This window comes from Falco rusticolus, chromosome 5 (genome assembly GCF_015220075.1).
Source record: "Falco rusticolus isolate bFalRus1 chromosome 5, bFalRus1.pri, whole genome shotgun sequence".
In the NCBI taxonomy this organism is placed as follows: Eukaryota; Metazoa; Chordata; class Aves; order Falconiformes; family Falconidae; genus Falco; species Falco rusticolus.
The window spans coordinates 20,653,943-20,675,096 of record NC_051191.1 but is presented as its reverse complement, the minus strand read 5'-3'; the positions used below and the strand labels follow the sequence as shown (position 1 = coordinate 20,675,096).

Genomic DNA, 21,154 nt, shown 5'->3' with positions numbered 1-21,154 from the left:
CACAACTATGAACGGCAAGCAGCTTGTTACGGGAAGGTGCGTGCAGGACGACACAGCAGGCAACGATGCAGCTGTATCCCGGCCTCCATCCCTCCCTGCCCCGGCCTCGTGAGCCTGGCAGCTGGGGCAGCAGGCAGGTACCGGTGCAGCCCCTGCACCAGTGCTAGAAGGCTCAGAGGAGGATGCACAACGAACGATAGCACAAATTCAGGAGGGAACTTGCTGCAAAGAGGACTGATGAGCATGCCTGCCAGGGGCCAAGCCTCACCTTGATCCCCGAGAGCATGACGGTGACCAGGTAGTAATCAGGGAGGAGGAGGGCTCTCACCACGCTACCATCCCGGACGTGCTCTATGATGGCTGCAGAGCAAAAGCAGAGAGGTTGGTCCTGCAGAGGAGGGGCTCATTGGGAGCCACAGAGGGTGCCGGGTACAGCACCCTGCAGGCAGCCAGCTCCCAAGGCCACAGGTGGACAGCAGAGGATGGAGGGCAGGGGCGACCCCGGCACCCGGCAGTGAAGGCCAGAGTTGGTGCCAGCTTACCATTGACTGGCTTCTGGTGCATGGAGTCCACGAAGTGTCGGGGGTTTTCGATAGTATACTTGAGATCTCTGATAGTGTGGGAGCCTGTCCCCTCACTCCACATCCCCTTCTTGGCACTCTTGGCCTGCTCTTCCAGCTCCGCCAGCCTGCTCTGCTCGGGGCTGCAAGGACAGGATGAGATGGGGGTGAGGCTGGGCTCCGGGCACAAAGGACGCTGCTGGTTCCTGCATGTTTTATCACCAGGAACGTCCATCTTCAGGCACTTTTCTGGATGCTTTAGTGATTTAATCACTTACATTTAGAAAAGGTACCGCCTGGGTGAGCTGGTGAGCAATGCTTTGTACCGCTGACAGCAACAACCAGTAAATCAAACTAAGTTTCTCCAGCACCACAGCACAGAGGCTGCACCATCGATGTCCGAATACCCCCTGCTAGAAGCACCGCCTCTGATAGCATGGGCTAAACCTCCCAAGACAACCCTCTGAGGCTGCTTTTGTGCCCCACGATAGAAAGGCAGCCTCAGGGAGACAGGGACCCAGCACGGCAAGAGCATGCTTTGGGAGAAGAGGAATGACAAACCCAGGTACACGGCTCATGTGCCATACCAAACCACAGCTGTCCCCAGTCCTGCAGGCACAGGTGGCTGCCAAAGGCAGAGTGCAGCAACAGCTGCTTCCCAGTGCTGGCGGCCAGCCCTGCTGTGCACGGTCCTAACTCAAACAAATTTGGTGATATTTTCATAGCATTCTTCAGCTTCAGGCAGAGCTGCAACCTGATGAATCTCAGATTCACTGCAGAAGCACTCTACTCAAGTAGCTGATAAGCGAGGGGCTGAGAGTCACCTCATGCACCCATTAATTAACATACCCTTTGAATTAGGAGAGCAAATGCGGAGCAGCAACACGCTCCAGGCGACATTTAACTGCAGGAAGCTCAGTCCTGTGCTAACTGTGCTGCTGCATCAGCCCCGTCACACTGGTGATGGAGCTCATGGCAGCAGCATCGCCCAGCCTCAGAGGCTGCATGTCCTGTTCCTGCACTGTCACCATGGGGGTCAGGGTGACCGGCCCCACCAGGCATGCTGCCCGCTGGGTGCACTTGCAGGAGGAAGTTGAAGGAGCAAAGCAGCAGAACCCCAGGAGCTCAAAGCCGCCAGAAGGTCCCAATGGGACTGCCCAAGTCACCCCAGCACAAGTAGCGGACAACAGCACCCAACCTGCACCCCAATTTCCTTCCCTCTGGCACAACAGGCCAGTCCAGAAGCACCTGAAAGTCCCAGGCAGCAAATACACAGGGGACTTCAGCCACCTCTCTGGCTGGAGCAAGGGGGTCCCCACACAGTAGGAGTGGGGCGGCTCTGCTCTCCTCAGCTGCGCTGCCACACGACCGTCCTCCCACGGGGTCAGTGGTGTGGCCACAGCCAATGCAAGCCTGCAGTGAAGCCAGGCGAGGGGGCTTTCCTGGGGAAGGCTGGCTGGAAAGCAGAGATGAGCACAGAGGAACCAAGTCAGGGCTGAGGTCCTGCCTGGCTCATCACCCTGTTTTCCAGGTGCCTGGGGAAGCACCAGCCCCGGCGGGCTAAGGGCCATCCCTATGGCCGTGCAGGCACAGCTTCCTTCGGTGGTCACAGCTGCACAGCCACGAGCAGTGGCAGCCAACACAGCCTGGCTGCTCACAACCAGCCTTGCGTGGGCTCACGGTCCCCCTTTGGCACAAGTCACAGCAGGGTCCCAGGGGGACATTTCCAACAGGAAGCAAGAGAAAGTCAGTGCAAAAACCCCATCAGACTGGCAGGCGGAGGCTTTCCTCCTTCGCTCCACCTCTGCAGCTCAAAAGGCAAGTGGGAGGCACAGAACCAGGACAGGGCAATGACAGCCAGCTCTGGCTGAACCCCCTTCATCCTACAAACACTGCTGGTCCTCGCCAGGCTCCACCACCAGTGCTGCACACACTCCCCCACCAGATTCTCATCTCCAGCCCCAACAGCCCCACAGGCTGGTGGCTTCTGCAGCCCCTCCAGCACAGCTGCAGCAGCTTTTGTGCCTCTCTCTGGCATCACTGCCCCGCAGTGGTCCCCAACCATGCTAAAGCAGAGCCGCTAAACTCTGCCAGCAGCACCCAGAGCCCATCAGCATGCTTCCCAAGGGCATGGGACAGGGACTGCGTCCCCAGGCAGGCAGCAAGCAGGATCCACCAGCACTCAAGGCTTCAGCCCTGGCAAGCCTGGGTATAAAACAACCCATCCATGCTCTTGGCAATGCTCGCTCTGTTTACTCATCATACCTGTTTACAGGCTGCATTACCAAAAACGCCGGGTGGAAAGCATCCAAGTGCGCCAGGAACAGTTTTAGGAAGAAACACAGCGAGCTTCCAGCCCAGCAGGCATAGGGATGGAAATAGCGTACCACCGGTATTTATAGCAGCACCACAGAAACAACTCACACCCCTGGGACAGGATACTCAGCGCCTGGGGCCATACACAGCTGATGCCAGGCTTTTCCCTTACTCTGGGATGCAACGGGGCCAGGGCAAAGCACTGGCATCACCTCCAGTGGCATCAGCACAGGCATCACACCACCCAGATGTAGGACAAGGGGCAGGAACACCACACCACCACCTCTCTAGCGTGAATGAAAACACCTCAGCTCTATGCCAGGCATCATCTTCCAGCAACCAAGAGCTTCAGAAGTTTTTCTACTCTGCAACCCAGGGCCACAGCTCTGGTACTTCAGCATCCAAGGCAAGACGACACCAGGCTCTCATACCCCAGCCCCTCACCAGCCCAAAGAAAACAGGGTCACTGTGCTGGGACACCGACACCTGTGAAGCCCAGGCACCACAGAGAGATGAGAAGCAGGGGCTGGTACCCGGCCCAAGCCAAGGAACCCAACAGCTCTGTGCCCAGGTAAATAACTGCAGAGAATCAGTGCGGATGCACAGCATGGGCTCACCGGGGCAGCACAGGAATGCAGCCACATACGTACTTGTTGGCTCGGATCCCTTCCCGGCGGGAGGCCAGCCCTTCAGCCACGAGGGACTCAGCAATGTTCTCGCCGCTTGTGTCTGTGGAGAGAGGAGTCAGTAAGACAAGCCATCAGCACGCAGACCTCTGTTCTGGAAAGCATTCCCAGAACAATTCCAGCTAACAAATGCCAGAGCAACCCGGGAACAAAATGCTCCCGTCACTAGCCCAGCGTCCCTGCAGCATGCAGCCTTCGTGATGCATTGAGTGGAGCAGTCCAGGGCTGTCCTGGGGACACCCTTTCCCGCAGACCAGGGCAAAGCAAGTGGGAAGGTGGCGCATTGCTCTGATGCACTACTGGGCTGCAAGGCTTGGCATCACCCAGGACCACCTCCGTGGGAAGGGGACATCCTCAGGTCCCCAATGAGGCAGGCAATGCCCTCCCAGCACCAAAGGGGCTCTCTGGATTTCCAACAAAGGTTGTGCTGCCAGTATGGCCTGTGACAGGTCCCTCTGCACAAGACATCCTTCCTCTGCAAAAACATGGAGGTTTCCACAGTTACCAGAAGCCAGAGTCCCTGGGAAGGTGGGGGACAAATGCCATGGTCTGGGGTATCCTGGGCCAGGGAGAGCAGATAAAGAGGAAGATTTGGGCAAAATCTTCCAGCTGCCCATGCAGAAGGGAGGGAGCAGAGTTGTACAGCCCTAAGCAGCAGTGTGAGGTGGCCAGGGAGGGGTTCCAGCCAGTGCCCCCTTCCACAGCACCTCCGCTCCAGCTTGGCTACCACCAGCAAGCAATGACAAGCCCCTACCCCTCCCAAAGCCCCTACCCTTCCAAAGCCCCCACTCCTCCAAAGCCCAGAGCCGCAGACAGTTACTGCATCGCTGCCAGGGAAGGTGTCGCAACGTTTCCGCATTAATAGTATTTAAACCTTGACAAACTTCATCAGGAAACATTTTATGCTTCGTTTCTCACCTCCGCGATGTGACAGCCTGGGATTTAAGAATAAGGACGACACCTACGCAGGAGGCACAGCATAAGAGCCCTTAACGTGGCAGACAACAAGGCTGCAGATGACTGAAAGGGAGCACTTCACTGATCGCAGTGTTGCAGAACAACAAAACCCCTTTCAAGGTCGATTTGTTGTACAATGCACTGTCAGGACCTGCCATGCTTCCTGCTAAAGGACAGCTCATGGGGAAAGCAGCAAGGAGCAGCTACTCTCTGAGGAGGGGATCACCATCCCAAAGGGCTTCCCAGACCCCCAGCCGATGAGCAAACTGGAAGCTCAGGAATGAGCACAGAGGCAGCTTTGATACCTAGTTACTCGCAGTCTCAGGGGACAGGTTCATCATGGCAGCACGTAGGGTTCTGCTCCCGTTTTTCACAGTCTGGGGACCGTGGGGGTCTCACGGTTCCACACTGGAGGGGGACCCCCACAGGGACACAGGAGGTGCTGGCTGGAGTGCACCAGGATGCAGCAGCAATGGGAATCTAGCCCTGGGTTGTCCTTGCAGCGGCGATGATGTGCAGGTGGAAAGGGGGTCTAAGCAGGGCTACTGCCCACCCTGGCCACATCCAGTTGAGTCAGAAAACCTCTGAGGAGAGAGCTTCAGCCTCCCCAGGGAGCTGCATGGCCACCAACGCACCTGCTGAGCCTCTGCAGCAGGGAGCCAGGAGCCAGCAGCGATGCTGGGCTCTCTGGCCATGCAGTGGAGCTGACGGTTGGCAATCCTCATCTTGCCCAGCCAGAGGCACTGGCAACTCCTGCCACAGACCCAGAGGGAGCCTCTCCCTGCACATTACGGGCCAGCTCCTTTATCCCTGTGCCTCCATGCAAACCCCCCTTGCTCTGTTCACGCCATGCTGCCTCAGGACAAGCCCTGTCTGTGGCGGTGAGCAAGTCCCAGCCGTTTGCTCTTCGAACCAAGCTCCTGCTTGCACCACAGGAAAAGCTCCGAGTGCCATAGTGATGCCAGGGGACATAACTGGAGACAAAGATGCCTCACGACACCTGCTCAGCCTCTCCAGCCCAGCCCTGCACAGCCAAGCCACAAGCAGCAGAGTCTGCAGGGACATGGGGCCGAGAGCACCTGAGCTCCCAGTCTGTACTGGAGCTACCCCAGAGGATGCACACCCAAAATTCAGTAGCCCCTGAGCTCCTTTACAGCCCCTTGCACAAGCCTGGTCCTCCCTTCCTTCCCCAACTGCAACGAGTTACCCCGCTGAGCCTCTCATGGGAGAGGAGGCTTCCAGGGCACCAGGGATGAGACTGACCTGTACCCTGGTCGTATCCCAAATATCCCACTTGTGGAGCTGTCCCGGCTCCACACTGAGCACAGAGGTATGTGGTTCACTCTGTGCATCTCTTGCCCCTGTGCTGAGCTGGTACATCCATCTACCCCGGTAACCCTGAGCCCAGTGGCACTAGAGGACAAGCTGGGTCCTGGTGAGCACCTGCTTCCCAGGAGCCCACCCACGCTGAGCAGATCTCATCCTCCTTCTTGAACATTGAGGGCTTGAGATATCCAACCATGAGCTAAGCCCAGCAGAGCAGCGCGGTCCAGAAGCCAGCAGCAGGACACTGTAACCTCTCAACCACTTGCTCTCACCATTACTCTCACCAGACCAAGCAATGGCTGGGGCTAACCACAGGGAGCAAGAGCCCAAAAACTCATCCACCAGCACAGCTGGAACCAAATTTGGCCAGGGTCATTGGCAGAGAGGACATGGCACCTGGCAGAGTACAGTCCGGTGTCATGCTCACTGTGAGAGGGGACTTAACCAGAGCCTAAGCCCACCTGTGCCAGCGCCGAAAGGGCCACCCTGCCCCAAGCTGCTCCAGGCCAGGGGCAGCACAGGCTGCAGGCATCGCACAGCGTTTGGGCTGAGTGGCTGGGCCAGGCTTTGCTCCCAGCCCTCCGCCGCATCCTCAGGAGCCACAAAGCTGGTTCCTTTTGAGAGATTCCAATCAGCCAGAGATGAGCAAGAGATTTATGACGCCAAAAAGAATGGCATGGGGAAACCTGAGGGAACTCACATAACGCCATGGCTTGTGTCCACATGCTGCAGTGCATCAACCAGAGGCAGCAAGCACAGTCACGCTCTGGCTCTGCACAGCCCCACAGGCAGCCGGGACCACTACCGGGCATCTCTCCCCTCCCAAAGCTGGAGCTCCACTGAAAAGCAGGCATGCATCCTCCTGCTGCCAACACCGCATCCCAGCCCACCCACTTGGGCTAGCTCCGGCTGCAAGCACTGCACACACCGCAAACCTCACTGCATCCTCCCCACCAGCCCTTCAGGTGCCCAAGGGACCCCTTTGTGCTCACCTTTCCCCAAGTACACCATCCCGTACTCCCGGCCCTGCGGTGTCTTGTACTCCACGGTAAAGCAGACCTCCTTCCCGATCAGCTTCTTCCGCAGGAACTCACGAGCTGGGAACCCCCAGGGCTGGAGGGAAAGAAGTCGAGGTGAGTCAATGGGTCAAATGCAGCTGGGGAAGCCCAGAGCCTCCCCACCCCGGGGGCTCACACTCCCCTCCACATGTGCTGCATTAGCCCAGGGCTGTGCTAGAGGCTATTTGCAGCCCATGAGCTTGCAGAGGAATAAACCCTGCTACTCCGCATGGGAAGTACCTCCACTTTTCCCCTCTGTCCCCCCCCAAAAAGAGGTCACTGTTGGTTTTCCAGCTGGCCTCACAGTCCCCAGGTGCAGCCAGACCCAGCCAGCCAAGCCCAGGAAAGCTCCTGGGGCAGAGGGAGCAGGGCTGGAGCTGCAGCAACGTCGGGGGGCTGGCCCAGCCCCAGCTCTCAGGGACAGGGCAGGGGCTCCCCCGGCTCCTACCCAAGGCTGCATGGGTGCCCGTGGTGAAGCAGCAAAGCAGGACCAGCCGTGCCGGGCGGGGAGGAACAGGCTCCTGCATCCCCCCAGCACCTCCCTGCACCACAGCAGGAATGCACCGGAGCCCTGGCGAGCTCAGCCCCGCTCCACCGCAGCAGGTGGGTGGGAACACGGTCCGGAGGAGAGAACATGACGTGCTCATAAACAATTAGCAAACCTGACAGGCATAATTTTTTAAAAGACTGACATTTAAAGGCTGAAGCAGTGTTTAGAAGACAAACTCCCCAAGGAGAGCAATTAGCTGCCAGCGCTCTGCACCACCCCCGGGGCTGGGAGGATGGGTGGCCGGGGCTGTGCTCCCTCTGACACAAACCCATTGCTCCCAATCACTGTGCCCTGCGTGCCGGTACCGGCAGACCTGTCTGCACCCCATCTGCCAAAGCAGCACCCCCACAGCACGCCTGCTGGGCATGTGTGCAACCATTGCAGTGTGAGGAAAGAGAAGTCTGCCCCAAAATCCACACTGAGGGGCTGGAACATGGAAAGGATCTCTCAAAAGGATGACTGAAGGGACTGTTTCATCCCGTAACCCACAGCCACAGCAGCCACGTGTCCCCGCGCTGGGCAGAGGGGCAGCATTGGCGAGGAAGGAGCTGCCTGCACCTCATGGGATGGCAGCAGCAGGTCTGAGAAAGGGCAATGCCGCTTGTGATGGCAGAGCCAAGGGTGCTGTGGTCTGCAGAGCTGGGCCAGCAGTCTGGAGGGCCCCCACCCAGCTCAGTCCACAACCCCCATGGCAGGAGAACTGCGTGACACCGCTCATGGGAGGCACCTACCTCGTCCGGGGTGTCCTTGGCATCCGGCTGGCCTGCAGCAGCACGGCGGGCAAGGTTCCCGGCACGGATGTTGCTGAGGTTGATCTGGCGCTCAGGCGGCGGCCCGCCTCGGGGCTGCCCACGGACGATGATAGCACAGCCCGACAGCACCTGTGGGGAGGCAGAGGGGTTACAGGGGGTACCCTAGCCCCAGCAGCCGGGAGGCTGGGGAGGCAAGAGGTGATGAAGCTCAGCGTGCAGGCATCTGAAGCTGTGTGGACAGGCAGGCTTCCAGGGACGGGTCCTGCCCCAGGCAGGGTATGGGAAGCTCAGCACTGCAGGGCACGATTTCTCATGGGCCTGGCAGAGGCAGGAGCTGCCCCAAGTTTCCTGCTTGGAGATGCAGGATGGAACCAAGCTCTGCACCCTGCACTTTCCCAGTGGTAACCATCAAACGTCCCATCCCTTCCTTCAGAGCACAGCACAACTGAACACAGGGTGATCCCAGTGTGGCGGGTAACACAAGGGACTTGGCAGATCAGGATTTTACTCCCTGTGCTGACCTGTCAGATGAGCCCAGCTGGGCCATCTCCCCCTGCTGCTTTGGCTGCTGAGCACTCAGAGCCAGGAGCACAGCTACACTGGGCAGTCCTGTCCCATCCCATCGCACCCACCTCCCAGGGCCCTGGCAGCCCCATCGCTCCCCACTGCCACAGGGGGACCCCCACATTTAGGAGGGCACCATGCCCACAGCACCCCAAGGGCTCCACACAGCTTCTGGCACAGCACAGAAGGATGCAGGCAGGGAAAAGCTGGCACTGGCACTGCCCTGGGGCAGCCTCAGGGGGAATGTGCCTACAGCCGGCCGGCCAAGAGGGACACAGCTCTCAGCATGAAGGCTTTAACCACCTGAGCTGCTTGGCACAGCTTCGGCAAGGCTTACAAGAGTGCTGAGCAAGGACCATGCTCCAAGTGGATGCTTACACCTACTGTGATGCTAAGACCTTTACTGGCAGGCACCTGCGATGGGCTGGCCACACCCTGCGCCTGGCTGGCAACCTCAGCCAAGTGACTTCATTGAGGTCAGACAAATAAACCCATGTGGAAAAAACTGCTGGGAGAATCCCCCAAAAATGACAGACCACCAAATCGGATCTCTCCTCCTTGGACCTGACAATTACAGGAACTGATATCACCCCGCTCTGCAAAAACCCCAAGGTTTCTCAACAGCTCCATTCCTGTACAAGACCCCAAGCCACCCACGACATCAGCAGGGCCAGCTCCAGCCACCAAGCCAGGGTCCCAGCCAGGCAGAGAGAGGGTGGCGGGGATCACCCTGTTCCCATCAGATACCGGCTCCCTGCACGCAGGATCAACACTGCTGAGGCGCTCGCAGAAAACCGCCAAGTTGGATTTCAGCATGTGCCCTGGCTTGCTGCCCACCTGAAATCCCTAGGGATGCTCGCAGCACATCCCAAAGCCAGAGGACTCGCACCCCGGCACAGCAGCCAGCCTGGCTCAGTGCCAGGGACACCAGCTCGCACAGAGCCTCACGAAAATGAGCCACATCATGCCAACCCCAAGGGCCCGGCTGCACCATGGCATAAGCTTGCTGCCCTATGCTGTGCTGCACGCCCGGGCCCACGGCAGAGACCAGCACGCTATGCAAGCTACTGGGAATCGAGCTTCAAATGAAGCCCAAGCTGCACACAGAGCGATCCCCCAGCAAAGGCTCAGCACTCGATACTTAAGGACTTAAGAGGTTTCATCACTGTAATTAACCTTAATCTTTAATTTATAGGGCATGGGGAAACAAGTCAGATGCTGTAACTGTTTTATCCAATTACCAATACAAACCCTGGATCTGGGGACAGGTTTGTTGGTGAAGCTGCTCTGGGCTCCATGGGTGTGTACAGTGCTTTGGGGTGGGCATGCCACCCCCCCGCTCCAGAGCACCCTGTGCCACTGTCCCTGCCCACAGAGCAGCCACAATGCCTGCCTGCCACTCACACCACGTGGTCATCAGGCTCCCCAGTTGGGGAACTGCTCCAGATGAAGCTTCTGGCCAGGCTTCAGCAGTGATGGGACCAGGAGACCACCCCAGCACCCAGGTTTCACCCTCCCCAAAGGCAGCAGCCCTGGGTCCCACCTGCCAGCCCAAGCCACGCTCTTCCTTGCTGGCAAAATTCAGCCCTGGCACCCCATCAGCAGTGCCCCATGCTCCAGCCCAAGAAAGCTGAGCTTAAGCCAGGCTTAAACCCAGCTGCAAGAACTGTCGTTAGCGCAGGCTGAGCTGACAGCATGATGGACATGCCCAGGCCAAGGCATGGCACAGGGACATGGGTTGGATGGACCCAGCTCCTGCTGCAGAGGCATGCCCCGGGCACAGGAGGGGACAGGGGACAGCACCGGGGTCCTGCTGGCACAGGGAGCTACAGCTGTGGGGCACAAAGGGTTAACAACCCTCGCAGGAACGGGAAGGAAGGTGGTGAGAAGGGAAGGCAGAGTCCCAAAGCGCTGGCCAGGACCCAGCCCTCTCCGGTTTTACCTGGAGACTCACCAACCCAGGCTCCCCGCTGTGGCTCCCCCAGCTCCTCAAGTCCCCCAGAAGGAAGGAGCCCCCACGGGACAGAGCCTCAGCTGGGCTCCCAGTGCCTCTTCCAGCTGGGGGGGGGGGGGGGGGGGCAGCTGCAGAGCCCCCGACGTCCATCACATCCCTGCTCCTGCTCTTCAACCCTGCAGGAGGATGAGCCCCCTCCCCACTCCTGAACTCTGCAGTCCCAATGCCCAACCAAAAGGTGGGAAAAAAACCCCAAACCACCAAAAAAATCCCCAAACCCCACCCCAAAACCTCCAAGTTCAAAAAGTTGTGAACCGCAGCAGAGCCTGTGGACGGCACCGCTCCAGCTGGCCCTGGCAGCTCCTGGCTCCGTGGCAGCACCATGAAACAGAGCGGTGCCCACAGACAGCCAGGGCACCCTACCTCTCCGGGGTGTCCCCTGGGCACTGACTTTGAGCTAGTTGCCCTGGAAAGGGAAGGGTGCCCTGGGGCAGCAGCTGGGGTGCCCAGCTGCCCAGGCAAGGCACAGGGCACCAGGGCAGCGTGTGGCCCCCTCGGGGAGCCCGTGCCCACCACACACGGCTGCCTCTCAGCCAGCCCCCACAGCCATCCTGCCCAAAAACCACGGGCACATCCACATCCCCTTGGAGGGAGCCAGGCCAGGACGAGCAGCCAGGTGAAGTTTTTCCTGAGCATCCCAAAAACTTGCCTTTCGGGCACGAGGTGGCACAAGGCAGCGGGAATGTCTACCCCATGCCATCGGTGAGCTAAAGCACAGGGAAAGCAGCGTCCCCAAAGCTGCCCCCGCTGTGCAGCGAGCCCCGGGGGGACGTGACACCCCCAGCAAGGTCTGCTCCAGATGCACTGCCAGCACCATCGGCCACCTCCCGACCAGTCGGTGTCCGGGCACAAGGACTTGGGGGGTTGGGGACGCGGGAGGTAACGGAGCGGAGAGGGCACCGGGAAGGGAGGCAGGGACCAGGATGCGGTGCCAGGGCCCGATCCCAGCGGCAGCTGCCGGAGCCCCGACCTTTGCTCTGCAGGTCCCGGCTGTCGGCACATGCGGGGACCCAGCGCGGAGGGGCTAGAGGACCCCAACCCCCGCGGGGACACAGCCGGCAAGGGAGGGGGGGCGGCACGTGGAGCCCCCCGAGGGGCGTCCCCGAGGCGGGGTGTCACGGGGCCACCGCCCGAACCGAGGAACCCCGAATTTCCTCGGGGCTGCAGGGCTTTCAGGGCTGACAGCAGAGCAGGACCACCAGCCCCCCCGGGGAACGGGCGGGGAGACCCGAAAGCCCTTTCCGCGGCCACGGCCACCCCCGGGCCCGGCACAGGCTGGGGGCCCCAGGCGCACCCCCGTCAGCACCACGAGTCTGGGGGCGCAGGGCCGGGAGCCGCGGCAGCGCGGAGCAGGGCCCGGCAGCACCGGAAGGCGCGGGGCGCCGCGGCCCGGGGCAGAGCACGAGGTTTGGGGAGGGGAAGCGTGAGGCGGAGGGGGGGTGGGCGGGCGGGCACCAGAGGGGGCTGCATGGGGATGTCCTGGTCCCTGGGAAGGGAGGCGGGGAGCGGAGGGGGGCCCGGAGAGGGCTGCGGGAGGCGCGGGGGCCCCGGGCACCGGAGAGGGCTGCGGGAGGCGCGGGGGCCCCGGGCACCGGAGAGGGCTGCAACCCCGGGCCGGGCCGGCGGGCGTACGAGGCGGCGGGCGGAGCGGCGCGGAGCCCCGGGAGGCCCGCGGAGGGCGGCGGGCGGGCAGACAGCCCTTACCATCTTGACGATGCCGCGCTGGACGGTGAGGGGCGGCGCGGAGCCGCCCTGCCCGGGGGCGGCCGCGGAGGCCATAGCGGGGCGGGGGCGGCAGCCGGGGCGAGCGCGGACGGAGCGGCCGGGGCCCGGGGCGAGCGCGGAAGGGATTCTCGGGGCGGGACGGAGGGGGGCGGGGCCTGGGGGGCGGGGCCTCCGTTCGACCACGCCCACCTCCCGGCCGACGGCCAACGGGAGGCTGACCCCGCCGCTCGCTCCGCCCCACCCCGCCGCCGCTCGGCCAATGGAGACGCGCGGCTCCGCAGCACCGGCCCGAGAGGCCGCCGCGGGGGTGACGTCACGGGAGGCACCGCCCCTCGGACCTCCCCCGCCCCGCCGAGGGGGGCGGGACTTCCGGGGCACGCGGCGCCAGGGACACGTCGGCAAAGGGCTGCCCGGGCTCCCACGTGGCCTCCCGCCGCGCCGGGGGCCGGGCTGGGCCAAGGCACCACCCCTCCCCCTCGCGTCACTGCCTGCCCGCCGGCGGCACCGGCCGGGAGGTTGGGGAGGGGCTCGGGGGGCGGCCCCGCGGCAAGGCGGGGGAGATGTTCGTCGATGGGGTCCCCCAGTACGGCCCCGCGGGGGGCGCAGGGAACGCGGGTCACCCGGCGCAGCCCCGCGGGGGCTGGGGGTTGCCCAGCACAGGCCCACGGGGCGGGGGGGGGTGTCGGGAAAGGGGGGGTACCCCAGCACAGCCCCACGGGGGAGGGGGGGTCATGGAAGGAGTTCCCCAGCACCGCCCCGGGGGGTGGGGGTCAGGGGAGTGGGGTCCCCGTGCTGGCTTCCCCTCACCTTCCCCATCAGCAGCTCCATCTCCCCCGGTGTCCCCACCGGCTCCCCCAGCACCAGCGGCCACGCTCGGGGAGGGTGCAGAGCCACAGAGCCCCCTGGTGCCTCCGCCCTGTGCCCGGGCAGGATCACGGCACTGGGGCCGGCAGCTCCTGCCACCTCCGACGAGCAGTTTTGGCGAAAACGTGGAGAACAGGGATACACCCCCCGGGCCACTTTCAGGGTGAGCTGCCCGGGAGCATGGTGGCTTGCACCCACCCTGCACCCCCTCCCCAAAGCCACCCCCGCACCCAGCAGGCGCCCAGACCCTGCCAGGAGGCAGCAGCATCGTGGCCAGTGGCACCCTGTCCCACGAGGTGGCCTGGGGCAGCGCCACTGCACGGCGAGGGCCATCTGCCCCATGGCCTCAACCACCCGAGGTCACCCATCGCCATCGTGTCCTGGCAGCGGGGACTTGCAGTCCAGATGTGGCTCTGGGATGCCCTCCCGCTGGGGACGCTGGCGTGGTGTGGCCACCCTTCTTGCAGGTGGGGCTTTCGGTACAGACCTCACATCTCTGGGTGACCCCAAAACCCCTCATCCAGAGCAGAGGGTCCCAGGGAGTTGCCTGCAGCCTTAGCAAGTGACCATCCTGGTGGTTAGCGCAGGGACCAGCACTCTGCCCCGCCTGGAGGAGCCATGTGGAGATGCGCCTGGTGCTTACCTGGCTGGAGACACCATCCGTGGCCATGCCATCCCCCAGTGGCAGCTCTGCCCCCGGCGTGCCAGTCGCAGGGTTCGGTGACTGCCCCATGACATGCCCCTCACCGTGGTGCCAGGGCACGGTGCAGGGCAGCGCTGGCTTATCGCACCCTGCTGCAGCCGCCGCTCAGCTCGGCGCTCGCCTCTGCCAGTTCGGGAATTGCCAGCCCGGTAATGAGTCGTGTCATTTGTGGGTGGTGGAAAATTATTATCCTCTTTTTGAGTGGTCACGTAGGTAATCCTGACAATTGCATCTCTCTGCAATCCCTGCTCCTGGGAACAGGAACGGAGCAGCACTGGCTCCTCTCATCGGGCTGCTGGGAGCAGCTGCAGCCATTGCTGCCACTGTGACCATGGTCCCCTGTCCCACGGGGCAGCTGAACCCTGTGGCACTGGGCACCGAAGTCCCCTGAGCCCATGCTCCCAGCCCGCTCCTGCCTTGGGACCAGGGGTGCCCGGGCACGTGGTCCCATATGGCACAGAGACCGCTGCCAGGGTGGCACGGCTGCCACAGTGGGGGGGAGGGCAGCAGGGTCTGCCGGTCCTGGTATACCCCGCAACAGCCCAACACCCCCCAGGGGAAGCGGGCACACCAAATGCTTCGGGGCTCTGCAGGGGGGGCTGGCAGGGGTCAGGGCTGTGCCACCCCGCTGGTATCTTCTACCTCTTCAGGCCATATGTCACAACCTTAATGTTAATAATATTCTTTCCATGCAGGGTTTGTTTCCTGCGCGTGAAGCCTGGCAGCAGCACAGCCTTCAGCCCCTCTGCTGGGGTGTCCCTGGGGTCCCGCTCCCAGGGTCTCGTCCTGACACCACGCTGCCCTTGCTGAAGTTTCCCACCCTGGATCAGGCCAGTCTGGGAGGGATCCTCCTCCCGTCTCGCTCCCCACCTGCTGCAGCCCTCCGCCACTTTTCATTTTCTTGCTTCAGCTTGTATTATGATAATTTTTTTTCACCACTTTTCCTTTTCAGTACTTTGCACTGATGAATCCCTGAGCGCCAGGGTGAGAGCTTGTGCGCAAAAGGCAGAAAATCGTGTCCTCTGCCCAAAATCCTGGGAAAACTGCTCCGTTACCCTGATTTACAGCATTTCTGGGGCCACTCCTCACTCACCCTGCTGCTGTCCCAGCTTGCAGATGCATCCCGCCGGGCTAGACAAAGGGGCACCAGCTCCTGCTCTGGAGGGGGCATCTTCAAGCCCCAGGATTGCCTTTTTTAGACAGAATATTTTAATAATCATTTTTTTGATCAAAAAGAAAGTTAAAATGTAGGTGGAAACGCATAGATAAAGTAGGTTTTCTTGGTTGGCTGACTCATCTGGGCTTTTAGCTTTCACGTGTGCTTTCTGGAGGAGAAAAGAAAGGATTTTTTCCAGAGGAAGAGTCACCTGCTACAGAGACAAAGCCCAGAAAGATACATAACAGCATTGGACATGTAGAAAGGAGCTACGAAGAGGAGAGAAAAGCTCCTCTCCATGCTGGGGGGATCACTCTGGGGTAACCAAATTGATCCCACTCTGCCACAGCACCCAGCTTTGGTACCGTGGTGGGATTTGAGGACTGGTCCATTGCCGCTGCAGGGTCTCCCACCATCACCAGCACTCAGCCTGGGTGGAAACTGGGGTCTTCAGGGAGGGACCTGCCTTCATCACTCCTGCCCAGCCACCCCACCAACTGCTGCAGCTGTGTGAGACCCCTGCACCGCACCAATGCCCTGGCCACAGCGCTGTCACCATGTCCTCCAGGTGCCAGAGAAGCACCTGGGCTTTATTTCAATACATGGCCCATAAATATTTTGTGTCAGGCTCTGACATTTCTATACAACATGGAGTGATGCATTTTGCAAGTAATTGGGGTGGAGGCAGCGTGGCTGAGGGGTGTCCGAGCCCCATGGTGGCAGTGCCAGCTGGGTGCCAGCACAGCAGTTCTGCACCACAGGTGCCAGAGCAGGGTTGGCCGGTGTGCAGGGGCACAAGACTGCGGGAAGGGGCTGCTCGTTGTCCCCAGGCTCCCACAAGGAAACCCCAGCTGAGCCCCTCCAGGGAGCCCCAGCAGCGCACAGGCTGGGTGCATCACTGTGACACCAGGTGCCAGAAGGGACCTGGCTGGGGACTGTGCAGCCACGCAGGGGTAGGGGCATGGCTGGGGGCTGTGTGGCCACGCACAGGTGGGCATGAGGTGTGAGGTCCCTGAGGAGCCCCAGGGTTTTCCAGCCTCCTAGGCAACAATGGTGGTCTGAAATGCATCCCTGCGATGCAGGATGAGGCTTGCAGGCACATCCCTGGCTCTAGTATAGAATCATTTAGGTTGGAAAAGACCTTTAAGATCACCATGTTCAGCTGTTAACACACCACTGCCAAGCCCACCACTAAACCACATCCCTAAGAACCACATCTATGCATTTTTTTAAACACTTCCAGGCAAAGGCTGCTCTGCTGCTTGTTAAATGGGGTCTCCCTCTGCCCCAGCCATGGAAGTGACTCTCATCTGGGGTGAGGAGGGACAAAACCAGTAACTGGGTGTCGGAGCGCCTTAATGACATGGTCTCCTCTTGACAGGGATGGTAATTCTCAAGTACACTCCGAAGCCTGTTATCTCAAGCATTAATATGCCCAGCACAGGCTCACGACAGCAGTAATGATGTCCTGCTGCTTTGCTTGCTTGAACAGGCAGCAGGCAGTCTGCATGGGACGAGGGCTCTGCCGCTCCACCTCCCTCTCCCACCAGTGATAGCCCAGGAGCGAAGCTGCTTGCTGAATGCTGGATAAAATCCCAGGCACGAGCAACAGCCATTCACTAGTGAGTGAACATCTTGCTGTTAAAAATCTCGTAATCATTGGATTCCCTGTTCTGCTCCCTCTGTGTCCCTGCTCCTGTGCAGTGCTGATGGTACTGTTAATGACTGTGAGCTCTGCTTGCAGAGAGCTTGTCCCCTGTGTCCTCCCAGCAACTCGTCCCTTGTTCCTGTGGGGTCCCTTTTACTATCCCTTGTCCCTTCCCAGCCACACGCTCTGAGCCCCCAAACGCCAGCACATCTCCGTTTCCTCACTGTGAGCCCAGGTACCTGATGCCAGCACAGACCTCCTGGTGCAGGGACCAAGGGGCCATTGCTCCCTGCTCTGGCTCGTTAGCACTGACGAGCATCCCCCATGCTCCCAGGAAGGGAAGCTGCGCATCACCCCCTCCCTGGACCGAGGCTGTCTCCAGATCACTGCCAGCTCCCAAAGGAGGAAAAACCTTCTGGACATCTCCGGTGGGTTCAGGGATGGGACTTCGGGAGGGGAACTGGTTCCTAAGCCTCTGCTCAGCCTCAGACCTGCTGACAGCAGCTCGGACCCACCATGCAGAGCTGCTCTGCCCCAAGTCACAGCTGTGCTGGGCAGGGTTGCATGCCCCTGTTCCTCCTGCCAGTATGGCATGGGAGACATGGGGAGAGGACTCCAAAAGCATGTCCTCAAGGCCCCACTGTCACCCACTTTGCTCTCAGGCTGCATCTCCCTGGGGAGCTCACTAAGCCTCAGGCAGGTCCCAGGACAGACCAGGACCCTGGACCCAGCCCCGTGCTCCAGCTGCCGAGCATCCTCCAGTTAAAATCCCCAAATTTGGTTGGCAGGAGCACAGAGGAACCTTTTTCCTGAGTAGGGATAACTCAGAAATCCCCAGCCACCTGCAGTTATGTTTGATTGCAATTACAGGTTAATGAAGGCTTGTCAGAGCTCACGTCTGCCCAGGGAGCTTGGGGTTTGAGGTGACCCTTGGGGTCTGCTTTCCTGGCCATCCCCTGGCCTGTAGGATTCACCAGTAGCCCTGGTCCTGGGTGTACTCACCTGTCCTGCCCCTTTGCTGCACAGGCCACCAGTGTCACATGGAAATGCCACCACTCAGAAAATACGATGCCAGTGGCTGTAGCCAGTCCCCCAGTCCTGCTGTGCTGCTCCGCTGTGAGCTGGCTCCCCACAAGCAGCGTTTTCTGTTAGCTGGGAGCCAGCTCCTCACCTGCCTGACGTGAGCTTGCTTAATTTCACATAATGAGAGGTTTTAATCAAACCATCATGCCATACTAAGTCAAATGTCTTGCAGAAATCCAATTGCCCTGTATCATCACAGGTGTTTTTATCAGCCAGACCTGAAATCTACCTTAAAAAGGAGATGGAGACAAAGATGGAGATGAAGATGATGGATCTGCTTGGCTGGACCCTTGTCCCATGCAAACACCTGGCCATACCAGCAGCTGTGGCACACACCACCTCACTACTGAGCTGGTGCCAAACTGGCACCTCAGCACCTTGCCTGGGATATGCCCTCCCCTTGGGACATCCAAAGGATTGCACTCACCTCTGCAGCCCCCTGTTCCCCCAACATGCACCTGCTCCTGCTGGCCGTGGCAGCAGGGACCTGGGTGCTGGTGGGTGCTCCCCAGGGCAGGAGAGCCAGGCACCGGCTTGCTGCAGGCAGCATAGCCGTCCTACGTGTCAGCGAGCCACACTCTGCCTGGTGCCACCTCTGAGAGGGGATCCCATGGGACATGGCAGCCCTGTGATGGTGCAGGGGGCTGCTGAAGAGATGGCGGCTTTGGGGAGAGACCCACAGCACTGCAAGATCCCAGGGTTTCCAGCAGGGCCATGGACAGCTGAGAGCTCCCCAGAGGCTCCCCCACAGCCTGGGCACGTCTCCTGCCTCCAAAGCCTCTCAGCATTGTCCAGTGTCTGGCAGCATTCCAGCACAGACCCAGAGCTGCTCTTCCACCTGAGGACCCTGGGGAGAAGCAGGGAGATTTGGGGCTCAGCCACTTGCAGGGATGGGGCATGAGAAAGCAGAAATTACCTCTTCTCTGCCCCAGACTGCCCACCTCACTGGTGGCCTTGCCAGCCAACTCCGGGCACCTTCAGAAACCATACTGGGAGCCTCCCATGCCAGAACCTCTGCTCCAGGCAAATGCTACAGGTAGAAAATTGCCCATTATCAGGGAAGTGGGGAAAAATCCATTTCTGGCAGGGGAATGCTTTTCCTAGGGCCAGGTACTTAATCTTCTAATTTTTAATGTGTTTAAATGTACTTGTTTGTTGGAGAGCAGGGACCACCCTCAGCACTGCCATGCCCCTGCTGCCCAGCCATGCAGCGGGAGGCTGGGGAGGGCATCCCTGGGGCTGGCTGAAGGGGCGGTCCATGGTTCCAGGGGGGATTTTTAAGGCTTGAGTGGGTGCTGCTCTTCCACATGCCCTTGCCTGGGTGTCTGAGCAGTCTGGGATGGAGCCTGCAGCAGAGGACAGTCCAGAGGAACATTGTGCTGCCACTGCTTATACAGTGTGAAAATACCCCAAAATACCCTCTCTCCAGGGGTTCCTGTATCTGCCTGCCTGCCTTCTCACTTTTTACCTTGCCTTGCTGTCCCTTTCCTCGTCCTTCCTCTCCCTTGGCACTAAGCAGCACCTTGGGCACAGCACACCCTAAATACCTGCAGTATTTGCCTGCAAGGGACAGAGGGTTCTCCATCTCTCCACTTCTCCACCTCTCTGCCTCTCCATTTTACCATCTGTCTCTTTCCACCTCTCTACCTCTCCATCACTCCACCTCTCCACATCTCCATGTCTCCATGTCTCCATCCACATCTCCACGTCTCCATGTCTCCATCTTTTCCTCTCCATTTCACCATCTTGCCATCTCTCTGCCTTTCCACCTCTCCATCTCTCCATTTCTCCATGTCTCCATTTCTCTACCTCTCCGTGTCTCCATTATTCCTGCTCTCCTTCATTCCATTTCCCCACATCTCCATGTCTCAATGTCTCCACTTCTCCATCCCTCTGTGCCTCCATTTCACCATCTGTCTCCCTTTCCATCTCTGCACCTCTCCATCATTCCACCTGTCCACATCTCTGTGCTCGTGCCATGCTCATGCCAAGCTTCCACACGGTCAGAAGCAATAGTGAATCAATCCCTCCCATTCCCCCCTCTCCCCACCTCTCAGCCCTGCCTGTCGATGGCTGCCCAGCCCTGCACACTCGCTGCTGCACTCAGTCCCACCCTGCAGCTGTCCTACATCCCTCCTCCCTGCAGCGGGGCCCAAAGCCAAGGCAGGGAAGAGGGTGCTGTGCTCCTGGCTGTGCTGGCCTGGCTGCTGCAGCTCTGTCTTGGGACTCCTGGGTCCCAGGGGAGAGCTCTCCTGGCAGCTGGAATGACCAGAAGCTGATGACAGGGGACACTCCGGTGCCCACCAGCCACCATGGTATATGATGGCACATATGGTCAGGAGGTGATCAGCCAGCAGGGTCCCAAGGCCACTGGGCCAGTACCACCATGTGCCAGGTGCTGAAAAGCCAGGCATCCTAACATCCTTGTTCTTCCCCTGGGAAGAACAGCGTCCCCATCCTGCCCCTGGGGTGTTCAGCATCCCTGTCCTGTCCTCTCTGTCCTCTATCCCTCGCCTGCCTGAGGGCAGCATGGCATTCCCACCCTTCCCACACACACCCCCACACACCCCATCATCCCGTCCTTTTCCCCAGGCAGCCATCCCTCCTCCAGCTCCCTGTGTTGCAAAGGTGCTGCCCGAAGGCTGATGATGCTGGCTGTGGCGAGGGCACTGCCCAAGGCCTGGCTGCCCACAGCAGAGCCTCAGCTGGGGGCACAGTCACAGAAGCTCACATCTGGGCAAGCAGAAGCAGAGCTTGGCAGCCCGTGGCACCTGCCACAGGTGGGGTACCAGGGCATCTTCCACTTGCTCTTCATCAGGGAGGCACCGCCTGGTCCTTTGGGCAGGTAAGGTCTGTGCTGCTGTACCTCCCTCCCCCACGCCGGCAGAGATGCATCCACTGAGCACTCAAGGCAGCACCCTTAAACCCTCTCCCACCCTGGGCGCTCACTTCCTGCTGCAAAGGGGAAAATCCATGAAGGAAGATCTAAACCAAAGCCAAGGTCCTGGGATCAGCATGGGGGTTGTGGAACAGGGTGTGAGAAGAGCCTGACCAAGGGTCCCCGTGCACCATCAGGTGCTGGCACAGGAGGTGCCTGCTCAGGCCATGGGGAAGGCTGGAGAGGAGGGACTGGCATCCCCCCGCCAGTTGCTGCTCAACCCTATCCTGCCGTGCCCACCCCTGTCCCCAGAC

At 60.4% G+C, this 21,154-nt stretch overlaps 1 protein-coding gene across 1 annotated transcript in view; it reads right to left on the bottom strand.

Annotated features, from left to right (window-relative positions):
• SND1 (staphylococcal nuclease and tudor domain containing 1) overlaps nucleotides 1-12,620 on the bottom strand; it is a 128,728-nt gene extending 116,108 nt beyond the window's left edge. Inside the window, exons 1-6 of the mRNA XM_037388764.1 lie at nucleotides 12,488-12,620; nucleotides 8,185-8,334; nucleotides 6,838-6,958; nucleotides 3,527-3,605; nucleotides 543-703; nucleotides 269-360 (exon numbers count right to left, since the gene is read on the bottom strand). Of these exons, the coding sequence (XP_037244661.1) occupies nucleotides 269-360; nucleotides 543-703; nucleotides 3,527-3,605; nucleotides 6,838-6,958; nucleotides 8,185-8,334; nucleotides 12,488-12,562 (678 nt within the window). The 5' untranslated portion in view covers nucleotides 12,563-12,620. The remainder of the gene's footprint in view (nucleotides 1-268; nucleotides 361-542; nucleotides 704-3,526; nucleotides 3,606-6,837; nucleotides 6,959-8,184; nucleotides 8,335-12,487) is intronic.
• Nucleotides 12,621-21,154: the final 8,534 nt, after the last annotated feature.